The 21,372-nt window shown below is 39.3% G+C and overlaps 1 protein-coding gene across 1 annotated transcript in view; it reads left to right on the forward strand.

Annotated features, from left to right (window-relative positions):
- The window catches only part of GORASP2 (golgi reassembly stacking protein 2), a 35,136-nt gene extending 17,654 nt beyond the window's left edge, over window positions 1-17,482 (forward strand). The window contains exons 2-10 of the mRNA XM_074967567.1: window positions 1,087-1,167; window positions 3,866-4,069; window positions 6,408-6,494; window positions 7,068-7,198; window positions 8,282-8,414; window positions 8,536-8,659; window positions 9,755-9,841; window positions 15,811-15,921; window positions 16,847-17,482. Of these exons, the coding sequence (XP_074823668.1) occupies window positions 1,087-1,167; window positions 3,866-4,069; window positions 6,408-6,494; window positions 7,068-7,198; window positions 8,282-8,414; window positions 8,536-8,659; window positions 9,755-9,841; window positions 15,811-15,921; window positions 16,847-17,139 (1,251 nt within the window). The 3' untranslated portion in view covers window positions 17,140-17,482. The remainder of the gene's footprint in view (window positions 1-1,086; window positions 1,168-3,865; window positions 4,070-6,407; window positions 6,495-7,067; window positions 7,199-8,281; window positions 8,415-8,535; window positions 8,660-9,754; window positions 9,842-15,810; window positions 15,922-16,846) is intronic.
- Window positions 17,483-21,372: the final 3,890 nt, after the last annotated feature.

A 21,372-nucleotide genomic window follows, 5' to 3' on the forward strand; every position in this document is an offset into this window, starting at 1 on the left:
ACAACAGGTCCCGACCAAACTTGGTGTTTTGCCCCTCTGAGGGAGGAAGGGTGTGTGCTGCTCCACCTGGTCTGGAGAAAAGGGGCTTCTCCCACTGGGCTTGCCCTTTATCAACTCCGGTCCTTGGGGGATGAGTCAGCATCAGCATGCTGACCCACTCCTCCTTTTGCAGCAGCTTCTGAGCCTCTCTTCCCACTCCTGCCCTGCCTGTAAAGCACTATTCCCTCTTCCCTGGCAAGCTGGATGTCACTCCCTCCCCCCCGCTTAAAGGTGCACTGCAATCATTATAACACAGCAGTTCTCAAACTTCATTGCACCGTGACCCCCTTCTGACAACAAAAATTACTACACAACCCCGGGGGGGGGGGGGGGGCAAAGCCTGAGCTCACCCAAGCCCCACACACCAGGCAGGAGGGCCAAAGCCCAAGCCCCACTGCCCTGGGCAGGGGGGAGCCAAAGCTGAAGTCCAAGGGCTTCAGTCCCGGGTGTGGGGCCTATAACCTGAGCTCTGAGCGCTTCAGCCCTGAGTAGCAGACTTTGGCTTCGGCCTCAGTCCCGGATCCCAGCAAGTCTAAAGCCAGCCCTGGGAATCCTATTAAAACAGGATTGCAACCCGCTTTGGAGTCCCAACCCACGGTTCTAACATTTCAGGATGTGGTGCTGACTGTCTCCTAATGGTGCTAAAACAGAACAAGCTAAGAAGGATTTAATTTTTTTTTTTTTTTTGTAAAAAGCAGGCTTGAATAAAGTTGGGCTTTGAATCATAATTTTACCAGTTATCTAGAGCTATTTACCTGCAGCAGAAGAATAAAATTTAAATGTTGGTGAGAAATAGTAGCTACCTTGTATAACTGATTTCCCAACAAATTAATGATGTATTTTGTTAAGACTGAGAATTTTTCCCAACAAGCTATTTCAAGGCAGTTCAAATTTTGAGACTCAACTACTGTACTTGGGTGTTGTGTGACTTCTAAAATTATATGGTTTGCAATAGTAGGAGTTAATAGTTGTAAAATACAAATTTTAATACCCATACAATTGTAATTTTTCCACTAAATCCCCCTCTATTATAACTTTTTTTGATAGGTACAAGAAAATTCACCGGGACATAGGGCTGGACTGGAGCCATTCTTTGATTTTATTGTTTCTATTAATGATTCAAGATTGGTAAGTTCATTGCGTATTGTAACAGTCTAGTTGCATGTAAGCAATAAGTTTTTGTGGTGAGAATCCGGTTTTGCTAAACTTTGAGTTCATATTTTACTTGAATTGTTTTATTTAAATTGGCAAATCTAAATACTTAAAAAGTTAGTCTTGAGTCACTTATCCAGTAGCTTGACTTTCAGCAAAACTTAAACTGGAGAACAGCATTTGTCTTGATCAAAACCAGGGTGGATTGATTTAAATTGCCAAGTAGAAAAGCTCCATCTAAATCATCTATTTAATCATCCATTTGTACTTCTTATTTTCTAAAGAAAGGTGCGTTCTTGTTGATTGACATAACCGTTGAAACATTGTTCATTTACAGCTAAATAGAGCCTTTACACTAGATTTGGTACGTCTTTATGATACCTAGGAGGGTACACAATAATGATATACATTTATTTAAGCAACTATATAACTTATTTTCACATTCCTATTAATTATACGTTTTAGTATGTTAGATTTTTCCAATCACCATTTTATGATTTATATATTTTTTTTAATTATTTTTTGGAAAACATTAATTTTTATCCACCCTGATCAAAGCTTCTGGACTTTGGTATCTTGACATGCAAATATTATCGAACAGGAACGAAGGAGAATGCAGTGATCCAAGCTGTGCCTCTCCCCTGTGAGGGCAGGGTCCCTTCCCATTTGAATGGATCCTGAATCTTCTGTGGAGAGGAGAGTAGGTGAAACATACATTAGAGTCCCTCTGGCACTGGATTTTGGCAGAGTGGAAGAGGAAGACCTGGCCACATCTCAGCGAGACTCCTCAAACTCTGCCAGAGCAGAGTTTAACTAAGAGGAAAATAGGAATACTTGGTGTACCTGAACTCACTTTTTCAGATCTATAATTTGATCCTGGCACCTCCCATGTGGTACAGGCCACTTGCCAGAGAGGGTAACAGGTCCTGTGGGACACGCTGGGTAAACGGAAAAGATTTTGTGCATTCTGCAGTCACTGAAGTGAATCTTGTGCACTGTTTTGATGCTGCTGCCATAACTAAAGAAGAACTACACAGGTGCTCCTCTCTGACTTTAGATAGCAGGTGATTGAAGATCAGAACTTCTAAAAGGGAAGATAGGGCAGCCTTAGTAGAGCCACATCTTTCAGTGTTTGTAATGCAGAATAACTGCATCTCCACAGGCTTTTCAGCGCAGAAGACTTCTAAGCCTACGGGGGAAATAACAAGGACCTTCTATGATCAAAGTGCAGTTCTGGTTGCATTCTACATAGGTCCAATGCAAGCAAAGAAAATAGGCACTTGAAGTCAAAGTAAACTGGAAATATCATTCTAAAAGTTTTCTGAACCACAAGGCTTGTTTTTACAAGTGGACATCTTATACTAACATTGTATTGTAAATGTAAACATTTTATAGCCTTGAACTAAATATGTCTGAAATAGTTACTTTGCATGTTTTGATTATTGTTTACATCTGGAAGGGCTAGCTTTTGGCTGTTGAATTGCTATTTGCAATATCCTGTTAGTTACGGAACAACTCTTTTCCCAAAAACTTTAAGAACATTTATGTTTTAAGCCAAGTCATTTTGAATTCCAGTGCTTTTATTTTGCAACTAAATAAGAGCTAAAATTTCAAGCTAGATTTGGGCTCAGTAGTGTGTCCTATATGGTTTTTGAATAAACAAATTAAAGTAAGATTACTTGGACTGTTTCAGATCCTATAGCAGTGATACTCAGACCTAAGTGGTTCAGGAGTCAAATTAGTAATCACATTACCCAAGAGAGTCACAGTAATGTTTCATTTATTGTGCTATATATATATTTATATTTAAACAATATGATGGGGAAATAGTTTTTATTTATATATAAATACTTGGTCAGTCATTTTATTTATTTTTTATATATATAATTATTCTCACAGTAAAATAACTGACCAAGTATTATTTTATCAACTACAATTGGTTAATAACAGTAAAACATCCTGATTGGTTAATAATTAAATCACAGGGTTTTAATATCATGTGCTGCAAAAAGCCACAGGAGACTTATTAAAAGAGCCTCTTGTGGCTTGTGAGCCTCACTCTGAATATCACTATCCTATAGGAACATTAGTCTATCTATAAAATGTCTATTTTGAAAGCTTGCTTACTTTCACAAGTCCAGAAGAAACTGTCACTCTGCACTTCTGCAGCAAACAAAAAGTAAGTTTATATATCATGTTGAATGCCGCTGTTACACTTCTTGTTTTGCTCGTTCAGCACTTTAACCCTACAGTTAAAGACTTTTGTATACAAAGTGATTGGAAGCTTAATAATTACTTACCATGTTAAGTTTATGTATTGCATAAGACAGATCATTGCTTACCAATGCCAGATTCCTATCACATTAAAGCACAAAGAATTAATTTCCGTAATTTTGAATTGCTTACGTTTGGGTGATTTGTGTGTAAAAAAAATCAAGACAAAACTTTAGGTATATTTCTTTCTCTGAATAGAGAAGTTAAGGAAATTACTTGATAGGAAACTATGAGGAATTGAAATTTTTTAATATGAAAGCTACTGTAGAGAAATCCAATAAATACTTCCTAATCTCAGTGTTCTCTGTATGACCTTTGAAATGCAAACTTGGTGCTATAAAATTGAACACTTCTTTTGTTAAACACTATAAACCAAAGTGATTTGTATGTGTACTTCCAGAATAAAGACAATGACACACTCAAGGATCTGTTGAAAGCAAATGTTGAAAAGCCTGTAAAAATGCAAGTGTACAGTAGCAAAACGCTGGAACTGAGAGAAACATCAGTAACTCCCAGTAATATGTGGGGTGGACAGGGCCTGCTGGGAGTGAGTATTCGTTTCTGCAGTTTTGATGGAGCCAATGAAAATGTATGGCATGTATTGGTATGTACAATCTTTTAAAGGTTTCTCTACTGTAAAAAGTCATTGCCTACAACTTATTAATCATATTGCATTTATTGTTAATTTTTAGCTGAAAATAAGTTACAAACATGCACCTGTGGAGTGGGAAGGCTAGCTATTCAGTGCCAAGTAATTTATCTCCAAAGTTACTAAAAAATGTTGTATAGAGAAACAAGAAATGGTAGGCCAACTTAGGGATGTGGCTCCCACTATTTTTAGACACGGGTTCATCTACATACCTTAGTAGTCACCACAATTACAAGTAAGCAAAGTCACAGAATTGGAAATGTAGGACCGGAAGGGACCCCTGCACTTAGGCAGGACCAAGTAAACCTAGACCATCCCTGGTAGGTGTTTGTCTAACCTGCTCTTAAAAACCTCCAGTGACAGGGATTCCACAACCTCCCATGTCTTGGTAACTTATTCCAGTACATAACTATCCTTACAATTAGGGTATGTCTACACTACCCATGTTACAGGGCAGCCACGACCATACTGTGACGTGGGCAGCGTAGACATGCTTTATTGCTGGGGAGAGCTCTCTCGGCGATAAAAAAAACAAATACCCCGAATGAGCAGTGGTAGCTTTATCGCTGGGAGTTTCTCTGGTCATAGCTTTACTGGAGACCAGGGTGCACCTTTTTAGGATTGGGTTGGACTAAAATATTCATTGGTATCCTTTTTGTATTGACTCAGTGGCTTCATGAGTTGGTTTTGTTGACACCTTCAGCTCCTGAACATTCAGTCCCTTTAATGAATATGTAGCACACTTCTAAGTGCTTGTGGTCTTTTGTGGCAGGACTCTCTCAGATAATGTTCATGTTAGAATAAAAAAATTAAAACCTCTATTTCTGAGATTTCTTCAGTTTCGTTAGGGTTCAACAGGAATTGAAATTCTGTTTTTAAAAGTTCAATGTTCCTAGTTTTAAAAAGTTTTTAAAATTGTCTTAACATTTCGAGATTACACGGAGTTCTTCTTCGGGTTTGGTTCTGCGTAAGCTCGGAAGCTTATCTCTTCCATCAGCGGCAGTCAGACTAATAAAAGATATCACCTCTTCCACCTTGTCCTCAAACTGGAAGAGTTACTAAGTTAGTCTTTGAAGAGGTGATTCTTGTTTTGTGAGGAGTTGCTGAAATACTGCATCAATATAAATTTCTATTTTAAAATATTTTCTTAGATAGGTAGTTAAGCAATTGATCTTGCTGTGTTGGTCTGTAACCATTTCCTATTAACATAACAATTGCATTAGGAAGTTATGACATTAGATGCTTACTTTAGACAAAATATTTGTGAATATAGATCTGAAAGAGGTTCATGCACTGTAATAATCTAAAGAATTACAAGAGGTTTTATTTTTGAGTGGAAACGTTATAAATAACGTTGTCTGTAAAATATTTCCCAACCATAAATGTTCTTTTACGTTTGAAAAATGAAGCTGTAATTGTGTTTATGAAAGAAACTCACTTTACTCCTAGTTTATGACTGGGATAACACATTCCTATTCATGACCTTTTTGTTTGTTTTTTGTTTTTTGCTCTTAACACCATTTTGAAGTCAGGACTAACTATTTGCAAAAAATGTTGATAGGGATAAAACTTTCTTTGCCCATTGATATTTTATACCAAAGAAGTATCGCTCTGTGATGAGCTTTGTGTATTCAAGTAAATGGTGTTTTCCCAGTTGCAGGAATTTCTATTTGAAAATCAAATACGCCTGTGGAAAATTCCATACAACACACAACTCCCATTTGACATCCTTCAGTACACATCCTTCAATTCATAAAACAAAGACAAATAGACCAGACTGTCAGGCTGCAGTCCAAGGGTCATAAACAAGCTAACTCCCTCGGCACTTGGCTTGTATCCAGTAATGTTTTCTCAGGTATCACCGTATAACATAGTTGTAGCTACATCCTAAAATTCAATAAAGGTGCAATCTAGTTTGTAATGACCTAACATTGTAAGAATACACTATAATAGTTAATACTCATTTTTGCATAAATATTGAGGTCTCCCCAACACATCCTCCAGCTTGAAGACTGGAGTCAAAACATTTTGTGTGGCAGGGGATAATAGTGACAAATCAGAGACCCATGTGTCTGCGGGATATCTTATCAAATCTTATCTTTACATATGTACTGTTGTAGTAGGAATTTTGAATATCTTACAGTATCTTTTAAAACGGGACTAAGTATTTGGAACATTTTACATTTTGTGTGTGTTAATTCCTTTAAACTCAAAGTTTGGGAAGGGTTTTATTACTGTCTTTGCTAATACTTTGAGCATATTTAACTTCTGTAATTTTATATCTTGAAACTAGGAAGTCGAATCAAATTCTCCTGCTGCACTAGCAGGTCTTAGACCACATAGTGACTATGTCATCGGAGCAGATACTGTCATGAATGAGGTAGTATAACTTTTTGAATTTAATTTACAAGAAGCAGAATACCAGGGCAATATTAATATTAAGCCCAACTTTCTCAGTATCCTGTGCTAATAGAAATTCTTTGCCACTTAGTGGGAGGCGCTCTGGCACAGCAAGTCTACATTTCTGAGTACACAAATATAACTTCAGAGTTTAAAAATGCTGTTTAAAATGGCTTCATATAATATGGGATTAATTTACACTTTTTAAAAATAATTTGAAAGATTTATTAGGAATTAAGTAGTAAAACATAATTTAAACTTTTAATTTTTTTATTCTGATTTGAAATCTGAGTTATCGTACCAAATGTAGTAGTTTGTCATCTGTTTTCAGTCTGAAAATGTAAATAAACTATTTTATCTGTGGAGTATATTGAAATTTTACACGCACGCTCGCTCTAAGGCTCCAGTCCTGCAATAAACACCTCAGAGGTGCCAGGCTCTGCTAGTTCTGCAATGGAGGCAATGAGATGCCAGTTTCCATGTTTATAGATCCTAAAATTAAAATACTATTTAAAAAAATTAACCAATTTGCAATGTTCCTATTTTTTTTCAGTCTGAAGATCTGTTCTCTCTCATTGAAACACACGAAGGAAAACCATTAAAACTTTATGTGTACAACACAGACACGGATAATTGTCGAGAGGTGATTATTACCCCCAATTCTGCATGGGGTGGAGAAGGCAGGTAAGCTAATTCAACGTACCAAATGATGGTTTTGCAGCAGCACCTAGCTCATTCAGGATTAGGGCCCCACTGTGCTTGATGCTGTAGAAACAGAGGAAAAGGTAATTCCTGTTGCAAAGCATATTACTGCTAATAAGAAACTGTGTGCAGTGGTGATTTACATACAAATTAGTTTGTAGGAGGGCCCTTGTTTTTTTTGTAGTTACTCAAATTAGCTCATTTAAAAGTTCATAAAACTTTATGAATGCTTAGTGCATTAGACTTGAAATCTTGATACTGTATAATATGCTAAAGCATGTAGTAGGTAGAACAGAAGACTGCAACTGATGTACCTGGGTTGTATTTTCAGCTATATCTTTAACTTACTCTGATTTAGGGCAGGTAATTAAGTTCTGTACCTTATTTCCCTATCTGTAAATCTATTTTATAAGGGTGTGGTTGAGGCTTAGCTATGTTTCTAATAGTTTTTAAATCTTTTGAATACCTGTGGTTTTGTGTCGTGATGCTAGTGGTTGGAAGGAGCTATAGAGGTTCAAAGTAATAAGTATAATCTACTAGTGAGAGTATTTCCACAGAAAAATGACATGTACTCTAGTACTTTTCCATATAACAATAGGCTTTATTCTATCTTGAGATTCATTATGACATCTTGAGCCATTTGCAGGTAATTGGCTATGTTTTCTAATAGCTATTTGCTTATGGTATATTGTAAACCAGTCCTCCAAAGGAAGTTATAGAAGCCTCATTAGTTGTCACTTAAAACTGGATTACACAAAGGAAGCCCTTGGGAAAAAATACTGTAGGGGGAACAATCCTGTAGTCGCAAGGGAATGGACTAATCTAATAAGTCTCTTCAATAAGTGCCCACAGCTCTGTTGGTGGACACACTTCTGTGTCTCGCTGTAGTTCAAGACACCATTCTTGTGGTTTTTGGGAATCCGAGAACTGAGTCCTTTTCACATTAGGCAAGGTTGTTCTGTGCTGTTTGTTTAGTGTAGGGTCCATGGTGATGGTGGCTTATGCATGTACCAAGGTCAGACTGGTCTGTTCCTGTCTAACCTTTAAATGTTCATATTTTAAAAGCCTAGGTTGTGGCATTGGCTATGGGTATTTACATCGGATACCTACACGTCCATTTGAAGAGGGAAAGAAAATTTCTCTCCCTGGACAATTGCATAGTGCACCCATCAGTCCACTCAAAGATGGATTTACAGAGGTAAGTTGTAATCTCTTTTGTGCTTGATAAAATAACTGTGAAAGTATAACTAACATTTGTTTTCATTGTTGTGGATTCCAGTGAAACATAACTACTAACACTAACTTCTCATTTTTGTAAGGTTCAACTGTCTTCAGTTAATCCCCCATCCACATTACCACCTGGAACAACAGGAATTGAACAGGGTCTGTCAGGACTGTCCATTAGTTCAACCCCTACTACGGTCAGTAGTGTTCTCAGTACAGGTATGTATAAAATAAAAACAACCTCACTTGTGAAATGCATTCATAATGTATTGACTTCTGTAATTCAGAAAGATGGATTTGTCAGTTAACTTCACAAAGAGAAAACATGTTTGTAGAAATGCATATGATTTCCAGAGTTCACTTCTTCCCTTTGCCTCTTCCAAAACCATTTCCCAAAAACTAGGACTTAGTATATTTCACATCATAGCCCAATGGTAAAATGTACTTTCACTGTAAGGTGAGCGTCTCCTAACCTGTTAACACCAGGGTTCAAAATTACTGATAGCAAAACCTTATAAACATGGCATAAAATGCTAATGCAGAAACACTGAATTCCTATAAGTAGGGCCCTACCAAATTCATGCTATGAAAAACACATCATGGACCATGAAATCTGGTCTTCTGTGCTTTTACCTTGTACTATACAGATTTCACAGGGGAGACCAATGTTTCTCAAATTGAGGGTCCTAACTTAAAAGGGAGTTGCAGGCGGGGTCACTTCTATACTGCCTTCAGAGCTGGGCGGCCAGAGAGTGGCGACTATTGGCCAGGTGCCCAGCTCTGAAGGCAGCGCCCCGCCAGCAGAGTGCAGAAGTAAGAGTGGCAATACCATACCATGCCACCCTTACTTCTGCACTGGTGCCTTCAGAGCTGAGTGGGTGGAGAGTGCTGTCTGCTGACTGGGGGTCCAGCTCTGCAGGTAGCAGTGCAGAAGTAAGGGTGGCAATACCATACCACGCCATCCTTACTTCAGTGCTGTTGCTGGCGGCGGCTCTGCCTTCAGAGCTGGGATCCCAGCCAGTAGCGACTACTCTCCAGCTACCAAGCTCTGAAGGCAGCTCCACCGCCAGCAACAGCACAGAAGTAAGGATCGCAGTACCACAACCCCCCCACACCCCCCAATAATCTTGTGACCCACAATACTGTGAAATTTTAAATAGCTGAAATCATGATTTTTTTTTTTTTTTAAATCCTATGACCTAACCCTAACCTATAAGTTCCTCTTTGAGATACTGTGTGAGGAAGTGTGTTGGAATGTTGCATACTTGGACATATTTGAAATGATGGTATATACTTACATGAATCTTTCATTAGGTGTCCCAACAGTACCATTATTGCCACCACAAGTAAATCAGTCCCTCAGTTCAGTGCCACCAGTTAACCCAGCAACTACATTGCCAGGTGAGTAGTGAAAATTTTGAGCAAGCTCAAACATTTTAGAAACAAAATAACGCAAGATAGTATAGAACAATAGGGAGAAAGAGGAGGTTTGTATTTTTTGGCCCCATTCTTTAGAAAATTGTTTATCCATGTATGTCCATTTCTGTCATTTTGTTTAACTGGAATGTAGGAGTAATTTGTCCCTTTCGTTGTCATAATGTGTTCTAACAGCATTAAGGTGTAATGGTGTTCTAAGGATAGTTAAGTACTGGAATAGGTTACTCAGGGAGGTTGTGGAATTTCTGTCATTGGAGATTTTAAGGACAGTTTAGACAAGCACCTGCACGGAAGATCTAGGTTTACTTGGTCCTGCCTCGGCATGAGTGGATGGATGAAATTACGTCTGATGTCCCTTCCAGCCCTACATTTCTATATCTAGATAAACCATACTTGCTGTTCACTTAGAACATATTTTTTCTTCAGCACTTATAATTGTGCTAGACCCATAACAGGAAAAAAAAATTTGTGTGGCCTTTGCCTCAAACACCATACAATCAAATTTTTAGATGTGATGTGACCGATGAGGAAGCAGAAGGTACATGTGCTCAACTTAATGATTCAGTTACGTTTTTTAAATGTTGATTCTCTAGAACACTATGTAACAGGGCTGCCTTGGTCCTGCTTCTGTCTCAGTCCACAAATTATGCGGAGACCCTTTTGCTGGTTCAGTACCCTGTGTAGTTTATTTACAGTTGCATCCCACCATCCTCACAGCATACCTAAGACCTTTCCCAAGCAGAGGAGCTTAATCTCTCTCTCCCTCCTCCTTCCTGTGCCTAGTTGTGGGGTCTTGCCTAATAGCTTAATTGGCCTTTCTGCCCTGCTGGGCCCACAAATTAGGTGCAGCCTTGTATAGTCAGCTCCAATCTGCTTTGCCTGAATGGGGCTGCTGTGAAGAGTGCTAACTCAGGCCTTTGTACCTAGCACTCTGTCACACTGTGGAACAGAGTTTTGAGGCGTAATCTAAACAAAGAGGAGATAGTGGGTTGGCAAACTGGGACTGGACTCTCAAATATCTGAAAATCCCCCAATTTGGTAATATCTGCATTTTCAGGGAACAGTTATATCTACAGTAAATGTTGGTGAAATCCTAGCCTTGTTGAAACAAATGAGAGTTTTGCCATTGAGTTCAGTGGGGTCAGGAGTTCATCCTAATTTGATTTTTCACTGCAGTTTGACATTTGGAGTAAAAATAAAATGTAATCAACCCATCATTAAATTTCTGTGGTCTGAAATGTACCTAATGCATATTACATTACAGTGGAACTGAGATGTTAAGGCCTATATATGCACATGAATATGAAGTTGGTTAGGGATGAAACACACAGAATCACAGAAATGTAGGGCTGGAAGGGACCTCGACAGGTCGTCTAGTCCATCCTGCTGCACTGAGGTGGGACCAAATGTACTAAAACCATCCCTGATAGGTGTTTGTCTAACCTGTTCTTAAAAATCTCCAGTGATGGTGATTCCACAACCTTCCTTGGTAACCTGTTCCAGTGTTTAAACCTTAAACTATCCTTATAGTTAGAAAGTTTATTTTCTAACATCTATCCTAAACCTACCTTACTGCAGATTAAGCCCATTCTACTTGTACTGTTTTCAGTGGATGTACAGAACAGTTGATCGCAGTTATCTTCATAGCATCCCTTAAACTATTCAAAGACTTATCAGGTCTCCCCTTCTTTTCTCAAGACTAAACAAGCCCAGTGTTGTTTTTGTTTTTAAACCCTTTCCTCCTAGGTAAGGTTTTCTTACCCTTATATCATTTTTGTTGCTGTCCTCTGGACTCTCAAACTTGTCTACATCTTTCTTAGTGTGGCATCCAGAACTGGACTCAGTACTCCGGCTGAGGCCTCCCCAATGCTGAGCAGAGTGGGACAATTACCTCCTATACTGGACTTCTGTTAATACACCCTAGAATATTAGCCTTTTTTTGCAACTGCAACATGGTGTTAGCTCATTCAATTTGCAATCCACTATAATCCCCCAGATCCTTTTTCTGCAATATTACTGCCAAGACAGTTATTCCCAATTTTGTATTTGTGCATTAATTGTAACACTTTATTGAATTTCATCTTGATGATTTCAGACCACTTCTCCAGTTTATCAAGGTTATTTTGAATTATAATCCTGTTCTCCAAAGTGATAGCAACTCCAGGTGTCATCCACAAATTTTTATAAGCATACCATCCACTTCACTATCTAAGTCATTGATGAAAATATTGAATAGTACTGAACCTAGGACAGGCCTCTGCAGGACTCCAGTAGATGTATCCTCCCAATCTGATGATAAACCATTGACAAATACTTTTTAATGTTTTTTTTTTTTCCTAACCAGTTATGCACCTACTTTATAGCATTTTAATCTAGGCCACTTTTCTTTAGTTTGCTTGAATGTTTTGTGGAACTGTGTCAGAAACCTTATTAAATCAAGATACCATGTCCACTGCTTCCTCCTACCCACTAGGCCAGTAACCCTGTCAAAGAAGGAAATCAGATTGGTTTAGCATGATTTGTGGACAAATCCATGTAGGCTATTACTTATCACTCTGTTATCCTCTAGGTGCTCATAAATTGATTAACAATTGGCTCTAATATCTTTCCAAATATCGAACCTAAGCTGACTAGTCTATAATTCTCCAGGTCCTCTTTGTTCCCCCTTTTTAAAGATAGGTACTGTTTGCCCTTCTCCAGTCCTCTGGGACTTCACCTGTCTTCCATGAGTTAATTGCTAATGGTTCCATGATGGCATCAACTAGTTCCTTAGGTACCCTAGGGTGAATTTCATCAAGCCCTGGCAACTTGAATACATCTAAATATTGTTTAACCTGTTCTTTCCCTATTCTGATTTGTGTCCCTTCCTTCTTGCTGTTAATATTATGTTAAGCGTCTGGTTACAATTAACTTCTTTAGTGAAGACGGAAGCAAAATAGACACTTAATACCTCAGCCTTATTTATGTCATTTGTCAGCTTTCCTTTCCCTCTTAAGTAGTAGATCTACACTTTCCTTTGTCCTTCTTACTCCTAATGCATTTATAGAACCTCTTCTTATTGCCTTATGTTCTTTGCTAGGTATAACTCATTTTGGGCCTTGGCCTTTTGATTTTGTCCCCATAAGTGCACGCACACACAAGGCATAGATCTGGAGGTCATCTTGATGTAAAAATAGCTATCTATTTGAATGTGTATGCAATACAAGAAAGAACATGGAAATTAATAGAGGTTCATTGCTAAGTCATTTAGTCCATCCCCTGCCAATGAAGGATTAATCTCTAATGTATATCTGGTAGTGTATTGTCCAGTCTAGTCTCAAGCAATGGGATTTTTAAAGCCTAATAGAGCTTACTGCCAGGAAAAAAAATTAGGAGATATCAGGAAAGGATACCTATCTTAACTTCTTCTCCTTCTTAATTATACCCTCATGTCCCAACTAAATGATTCTCATTCTCTCTCTCCTTGATATTTACATCCTTCAAATATTTTTAGACTAAAATCACACTATACTCCAGCTATTAATTAGCCTGTATACATTTAATTCTTAATATTTCAATCAATCTGGCAGCCCCTAATCTTTTTGGTGAACTCTCAGTACATCTTGGAGGTCTTGCAGGACTAGTTTCTGTAAGACCCAAAGACTGAGGGTTCTACTTCTGTTGGATATTTAGATGTCCACTGAATAGCTAGTGGAGCTGGATGCTGCTCTCAGCAGACTTCATTTCTCCCCACAAACAGTGCTGCATGACTGTCTTAGCTACATTTCAGGGAAAAGGGGCAGAGCAAGAGGCCCTTGCCCAGGAAGGAGACAGCTACCCTATAGCCCAGTCGGGCTCTCCTTTTTGGAGAGAAGCAAATCTATGGGGTGGGCTTAAGAGCTCTCTTGTGACTGCTATGCTCCACTGGCTTAGGTGTCAGATATGTTTGACATATTAACTGCACTATTTTGCAACACATTATGTATGGTTAGACTAAAGTTACATAAGTATATTTACACTGGATTAATTTAGTATTCATATTAATACTCTGTATATAGTTTAATCATAAGATTATCAATCTAGAACAATGGGTGGTAGCCAACTATTTTTGCATTTGGATCAGTTTAAAGTTACTAACAGCAGTTTAGATAATAGCCTATTAAATTTTGCTAAAAGATGGCATTGTCAATCTACCATAAAATGTTTAGTGATGATTCCATTATCTCTAAATTGTTGAGAGTTCCTATATTTCACAAGCTTACTAGCTCAGTTTCCATAATCTATTATTTTAGACTGGTGTGGAAACTCTTGCTACATACCCTGTGAATAAAGTAATGTTTTATTCACTGAGATTAATGAAACACTGAATCCTTATGTGCCAAAATCATTCTATTGTAGGTTTGACAGACAATGCAAGTCTTATGTAGAATTTCTCTCTCTTTCCTACTAACTGGTACAGGATACATAGGATTACTTAATGTACTTTGCATGCTAATATAACTGAAATATTGGAAATTTAGTAAAGTTTTAAAAAAATTAACCCAAAACTCTTGGAGGCAGATTTGCCAGTGTGGGAAGAAAATACAGTAGAGTTAAGTATGTGTGTGAAGTGGTAATGTCAGGAAATTCTAAATTCCTGTACCACAAGGTTAAAATGTCAAATTACTAGGAAGTTTAGCTTTCATTAAAGCGTGAACATTTCCCTGCCAACTCTGGGCAATATGAATGTGGCTTTGAAATCCCCAAGAAAACTGTTCACTTCTTTGATTTACAGTTTCACTACTACAGGTATAGATGTTTAAAGCCTTTTTAGTAGCTAAGGGTGGGCTTCTGGGTACAGTTAAGAGTTTCCCAGATAAATATTCACACTAGTCTTAGCTTTCAGTCTAAAGATAAGCTCTCTTTGTGAATCAGTCTGCCATTATTTTACTGCTGACCTACTTATTAATCTTAACTATTTATTGGGCTGGTTCTGTTTTGAATCTGTTGATTTTTGCTTTTAAATAGGATCCAACAAAAAAGTTATTTATCTTACAGTATTCTATTAATGTTGTGACACAAAAGGTTTATTTCAGGATTAGTCCTCATTAACCTAAACCCTCTGTACACACTTAAGAAGAAAGAGGTGGTCCTTGCTCCATAGAGCAGTGGTCTCCAAAGTGGGGTGCGTGCACCCCAGGGGATGCGCCAGAGGATCCCAAGGGTGTGCGGCAGGAGGAGAGCCACCGGATGGCACTCTGCCGTTTTTTTTCTTCGGCGGCAGCTCTGCACGCCTGTAGCAGGTCTTCCCTTCCAGTGGCACAGCTGCGGCAGGTCTTTCCTCCTTCTTTCTTCAGCGGCACCATGGGGGTGCACAATCCAAAAACTTTGGCGACCACTGCCATAGAGGATCAATTTAAAAAAAAAAAAAAGGAAAGTGGGGGAGGAAACAGGATATACCTGTTGGCAGAATGATGACATCTTAATTCCACACTTGTATTGCATTTTATAACCCTTGCCTGACTTTGAAAATAACTTTAAAACTTGCCCGTATTTCTGTATATTTTTTGTCCTTAACCATAGCCTTTTCTATTTGTGTTTATAACTAACACTTTTGCTTGTTTTGTTTTAGCCTTGATTTTCCTGTTTTTATTTGTCACTTAAAAAAAAAAAAATCCCTTTCTCTTCATTATTGCTAATCCTATGGAAGATGCTCTATTACTATGATAGTAAAAATAGAATTAGCTGGGAAATGGGATTTTTCTAGCCCTAACTCTTGTGGCTACTGCGTATAGGTAAATCCCTTTCATCATCATTTTAAGATCAAAAGAGAAGCTTATTCACTTTCCCATTTGTAAAAAGAACCACCAACTTGAAGTATAGTGTGAGCCAGTGATATGCAAGTTCTGTCTGGAACAGTTTTTCAGCTGGCTAGGTGTAGCTCTTGAAATTGAGGTTTCATATTTGTTTTTTAGGTCTGGTGTCATTACCAACTGGACTTCCTAACCTGACCAGTCTTTCCAGTCTGAATTTACCTGCACCACCCATCATTCCTGGTGCTGGATTGTCAGAAATCCTACATCCTGGTATGTTTACAAATGTAAATATTACAGAAACTGGTTTCTGAAGACCTTAGACCACACTGTTTCCTTGATACGACCCATTCATTACTAACTCCATGTTGTGCTCTATGGTTCATTCATGAAGAGGGTGGTTGATTCTGTTGCCAGAGCTGCAATGGAATGGTGCTCTCATTAGTGACCTGCTCAGTCAAGGAATGTGTCAAAATAATCCAATCTAGTCCGCCCTGCCTTAGATTTATGTTGTTTCCTCATTACCCCCATCAGATTTAGGGCTTCATAAAGACTTTCAAAAGATGTTCCTTTGTGCTAAAAATTAGAGGGAGTATATAGCTTTTTGGGGAGGCTTAGTGAAATGCACAGTTCATATTTTCTGTGTGCCAGCCAAGAAGATTGAGAAGTCAGAATAAGGATCAGAAATACTAAATTTATGATACTGAATACAACTGCTGAAAAATAAACATTGAGCAAGCAAAAAGTGGAACAAGGCTTCTGTGGGCATTGGCAGTTTTAGGATGTGCTGGAAAAAATCCAGGCTGTAGTACAAATAAATACATTAAAAGCATTGTCTCGAGGCTGGTAGCTGCCTCTTGTACATGTCAGCAGGCCAACACAAGTTCCATTATTGTTAACCTTTTAAGGAATGCTTGATGATCTAGTTGAGGAGGATTGTTTGGCTTTCAAAATATTTAAAGCTTTAAAACTAGCTGTTTCTGAGTTATTGTTGTTTAAAAGTCCTGATCATGTTCCCACTGAACTCAATAGGAGCAGAAGAAATCCCATAGTGACTAGGGGAACAAAGAGGCTTGGCAGACTCATAGTTCTAGTGTAGATCAAACTGATCACATGGCATCCTGGGGAAAACTTTAAAAGAAGTATAAGTGAATGGTGTGTGATTTGTTGCTTTTTTTTTTTTTTTTTTAATTTCTAGGTTTGCCACCACTTCCTTCCTTTCCACCTCTAAATCTATCTGGAATAACTCCTCTCCCAATGCCACCTGAGTTTCTCGCACAATTTCCTTTGGTCACAGAGGTATCTACTCCACCTACAGATCTGCTTCCCCATAGCACTACTGTAAGCGTAGAACAAACCTCTGCACTCACCTTGGATACTGCTGTCCCCACCTCTAAGGCAACTCCTGTTGATGACAGATCAAATGAATCTACTACAGTAAATGAAAAACCATCCATGGTCACAGCTGTACATACTTCAGAATCATCATAATTTCAAATCATTCTGTTGGAGTGTCTTGGTAAATTTAGCCATGGAAAGCATATTTGAAGACGCAAACTACCATTAATTTCATATTTGTTTGTACTTTATCTGTAGGAGTCCTGTAAATAATACTGAGGATAAAAAATAAATAAAAGGAAATGGGATTCATACTGTGTGCTGAATGGGTGGGAGGGGAAGAAAAAGGCTTGTATTTAAACAACCAAAAAGAAGCATCATGGTAGTAAAACAGACTTCCACTGCCAAACTTGCAGGTTTAACAGGCTGACAGTCTGCTAGCCTCCCCAACTTTTGCTTCTGTTAGAAATGAACCAGGTTTGTGAGACAATTACATACTAGATTTCTTGTTCTTTACAAGTATGGAAATCTTGTGGGGGGGGGGGGGTAGAGGGGAGTGTTTACTTTTGTTTTAGTTGTAAATTTTAGCATTACAAAACTTCCAATTAAAAATATTTTATTAAAGTTACTGAATGATCTGTCAATTGAGCATCTTTTTATTCAGCTTGTGTACAGATCTTTATCTTACTCTTTTAAGAAAAAATAGTCAGGCAACATTTTGTAACTGCTGCTGGATTGCTTTACAACCCCACTGTATAATGGTCTTTAGAAGAAAATGAATGTTAAATGTTGCACAGTTTTAAACCAGAAGGTGGCACTTTGACTATTGTAAGATAAGTTACATAGAGGAAAACATACATACAGCAATAAAGTCCTGGAATTTTATTCTGAGACAAAAATAGCACAATATTTTTGTTCAGTGTGTAAGATGTGACAACCTTGTGTTCACTTTTCAGTGACTTTTTTCCCTACCCTAGAGAAAATAGTCTTTGTCACCGAAAAGGATGGGAGGCATGACCTAGTATTAGTGGTGCATTTAACACTGGTAAGTCTCCTCTCACAGTGATGTTTGTGGCACAGGCTTGCATTTCAGTTGCTTCTCAAGATGAAGGGGAGTGTTTTGACTCTGCTACATCAATAAAGTGCTTTACAAAATGTAGTAGGGTTTCTTCATCTACTGTTGAAGTGCAAATCTTTCCTTGTCATTGTGCAATAGCTGGCATCTTCACATACATGAAGGGCATCAGTTTCCTTTTTCTACAAGTATTATATTTGTATTGCTCAAAGGTGGTCCTCAAGCTTAATGCCTCAGGGTGGGGATATTTTGAGTGATTTGCACTTGAACAGGACACATTGAAAGTCTGCCTGATCTAGTCAGGGTGCCTAGGACTGAGAATCACCTTATTACACCCTTCCCCACCACCAGCAAGAGAAGACTTGCTGGTGCTTAACTGGGTGGCAGCTCCCTGCCACAACCACCTCAACAGTCTTCTCAGACCTATGCCCACTCCCTTAGCAGTGCAGGTTAAAAATAGATGCACCCTGAGCCCTGTTGAAGGATTGCTATGACAACCTTTTTTTTTTTTAAGATACTTTCGTAAAGAGTTGCTGTTACAGCACAATAAACCCTTTGCCAGTTGCCATTGAGGGGTTTTAGTGGTCACAAGCGAGGTGGATTTTTGTGTTTTCACTAAGAGCTCTGTAAGAGTGCACCCAAACACACTTTTGCAGCAGGAATGGGGATCTCAGCGCTTGTGCTTATAGTCCCCTTTGTGATGAGCTAATCACTGTATCTGCTTACAAAATAAATCATTTTAAAAAATATCAAGGAAGAATTCTTTCAGCCAGAAGCTGCCTTTGTCAAGCTGAAAGCATTAAACTGACATACCTTGCCCTGTCTCCTCCAGTGTGGTAGTGAAGATTACTGCACACTTGCAGTACTTCCCATTCCATCTCCTTGCACTGAAGTTGAGGCTCTGCCCACAGTGTTTGAATTACTGGAGCTAACATTTTTCCTTACCCCCACTCACATATACAAAGGGTGATACTGCAGGCAGATCAGAAAACTTGAACATCACTGCAGTTCTTCCCTCCTATGCCTTTGCAGCAGGGCACAGCACCATTCATGACTAAAAAAAAAAACTAAGCAAACTAGTCTATAGAAGCTGGATCCAGAAAAGGACTTCAACACCTAAAGTGGCAGTTCAGCATTTAGGTACCACAGATTCCCCCCAAAGCTGCTGCCTAACCTGCCAGCGAGCATGCATACTGCTACTTTCAATCTCATCAGGATCCTCGGTGTAGGTTGCCCTTACCCAAGGGCTTAATTCTGTGGCCTATGTTCTCAGAGTACACTTAACTGTCCCCAAAAACCAGCTGGAGGAACAGACAGCATCCCCTTAAATTTATCTGGTTAGAGGGCTCATCTGAGATGGGGGAGATCTTGGTTCAATTCCCCCTTCCACCGGAGATGGGAGTCTCTTGTATGTATTTTGATGGAATAAATGGGCCCAAAGAGTCAGAGGTGCTAACATGACTGTCACATGTCCACTACTAAACAGTGTTGAACTATGCTTGGTATACAACTATGCTTGGTATACCTCTTGGTATACTGGGAGTGGATGGGTCATTATACAAAGTAAAACTATTTCCCCATGTTTATTCCCCCCACTGTTCCTCAGACGTTCCCACCTTGATCATCACCACAAAAGGTTCTCCTAGCCCCCCCCCCCCCCCCCCCCCGCCCTGCTGGTAATAGCTATTCATCCTGGTAATAGCTCACTTTAAGTGATCACTCTCATTACAGTGTGCATGGTAACACCCATTGTTTCATGTTCTCCATGTTCTCTACGTATATAAATCTCCCCACTGTATTTTCCACTGAATGCATCCGATGAAGTGAGCTGTAGCTCACGAACGCTTATGCTCAGATAAATTGGTTAGTCTCTAAGGTGCCACAAGTACTCCTTTTCTTTTTGCGAATACAGACTAACACGGCTGCTACTCTGAAAGCTACATCTGGTCACTCTTTTTCTGTAAGCACAGGGCAATAGCCAGGAATTGGCATTATTTTTAATTACTGGCGAGCTCAAGAAATTTATTACCTACTAAAAGTTGGTACATAATGAGTACTAAGTCTTCATTGCCATTCCAGCACCAGCTGCTCACATTGTGAAGGAGCTGTATAAATTTGGATGCTCATGCTGAAGGCTGAAAAAATCTCACTGAGGTATTTTCTGGCCTGATACATGGAAAGCTACTCCCAAGCCCATCATATGCAAACGTGTTACTAGAGGGAGTAAAATATTCCTGTACAGTTAGTCAATTAAAATAACTGGAGTCCTTTCTCATTACACCTGTAGAATCTTTTGCTGCTGCCTTCGGAGGGAGAAAGCTGTGTTGTGCCACTAGATGGCGCTGTGTAGTTTCTCTTTGCCTTAACTGGCAAGGAAATGCCCAATAAAGGCCCAGCAGTGTCTGTGGTCTTTCTCAGAAACTCACCACATTTGACACTGTGACAGCTGGACAGTAGCACAACATTTTAAGGAATTATGCCTAACCTCCACCCAGCGGTAAGTTGGAGGCAGAGAAGATCAGTAAGGGGAACTGCTCTGGCTCGCTGTTGCTGGACTCCAAGAACCCACTGGCAATTTTATGAAGAACTAAAAAGCCAGGCTAGTTATGGCATGTGAGTTTTGAAGCATGTCTTGAAAACTGCATTACAGGCAGCAGCCTGTTTGGGGCTTGGAGACCAGCCCAGCCTGATCTGCAGTCCAGGGGTGAGGTGGGTTTGTGGCAGTTTAAGTCTGCGCAGGCCAGAAAAGGGCAACATTAGAACCTGAGATTTCTTTCCTTCTTCAGTGAGGGAAGTCCCGCCTCCCCCAAGTGTGTGTGAAACTGACAGCCATGTGGGGGCTATTGCTGCTCCTGCATCTGCAAGCGAAGCAAAGGCGTTGCTGGAGTATTCGCAGGGGGCAGTAGCTGGCTCCAGTCAGAAGTGCTTGCTAACGGATCATTCCCCGCACACTTCATAGGGTGGGGGTTTGACGTCTTTGGCACTAACTAGCTCAGACTTCAGATGTAGCTATTTTTTTCCCCACTTTTGACTATTCAAGGTAAATGCTCACTTCAAGCCTTTTGCATTCTCCATCCACGAGCACTGCTGCCTGCCTCCACTCTCCAAAGAGCCACGCCAGGCTAATTACTTGTGGTTTATTTTAACCCGCATTGGTCCAACATAGGAAGCACCACAATCCTGTTGTTCAGTGACCCCCATCTTACAATTCCTTTGGGGATGCCTCTCTTCTTTTAACTAAAAATAGGCAAGGTAACATTTTTGGCCTTGGCTGTGAGAAGTGCTGTATTTTAGAATGTTTTGTGTTATTG

The sequence above is a fragment of the Natator depressus genome, chromosome 11, assembly GCF_965152275.1.
Source record: "Natator depressus isolate rNatDep1 chromosome 11, rNatDep2.hap1, whole genome shotgun sequence".
Classification (NCBI taxonomy): Eukaryota; Metazoa; Chordata; order Testudines; family Cheloniidae; genus Natator; species Natator depressus.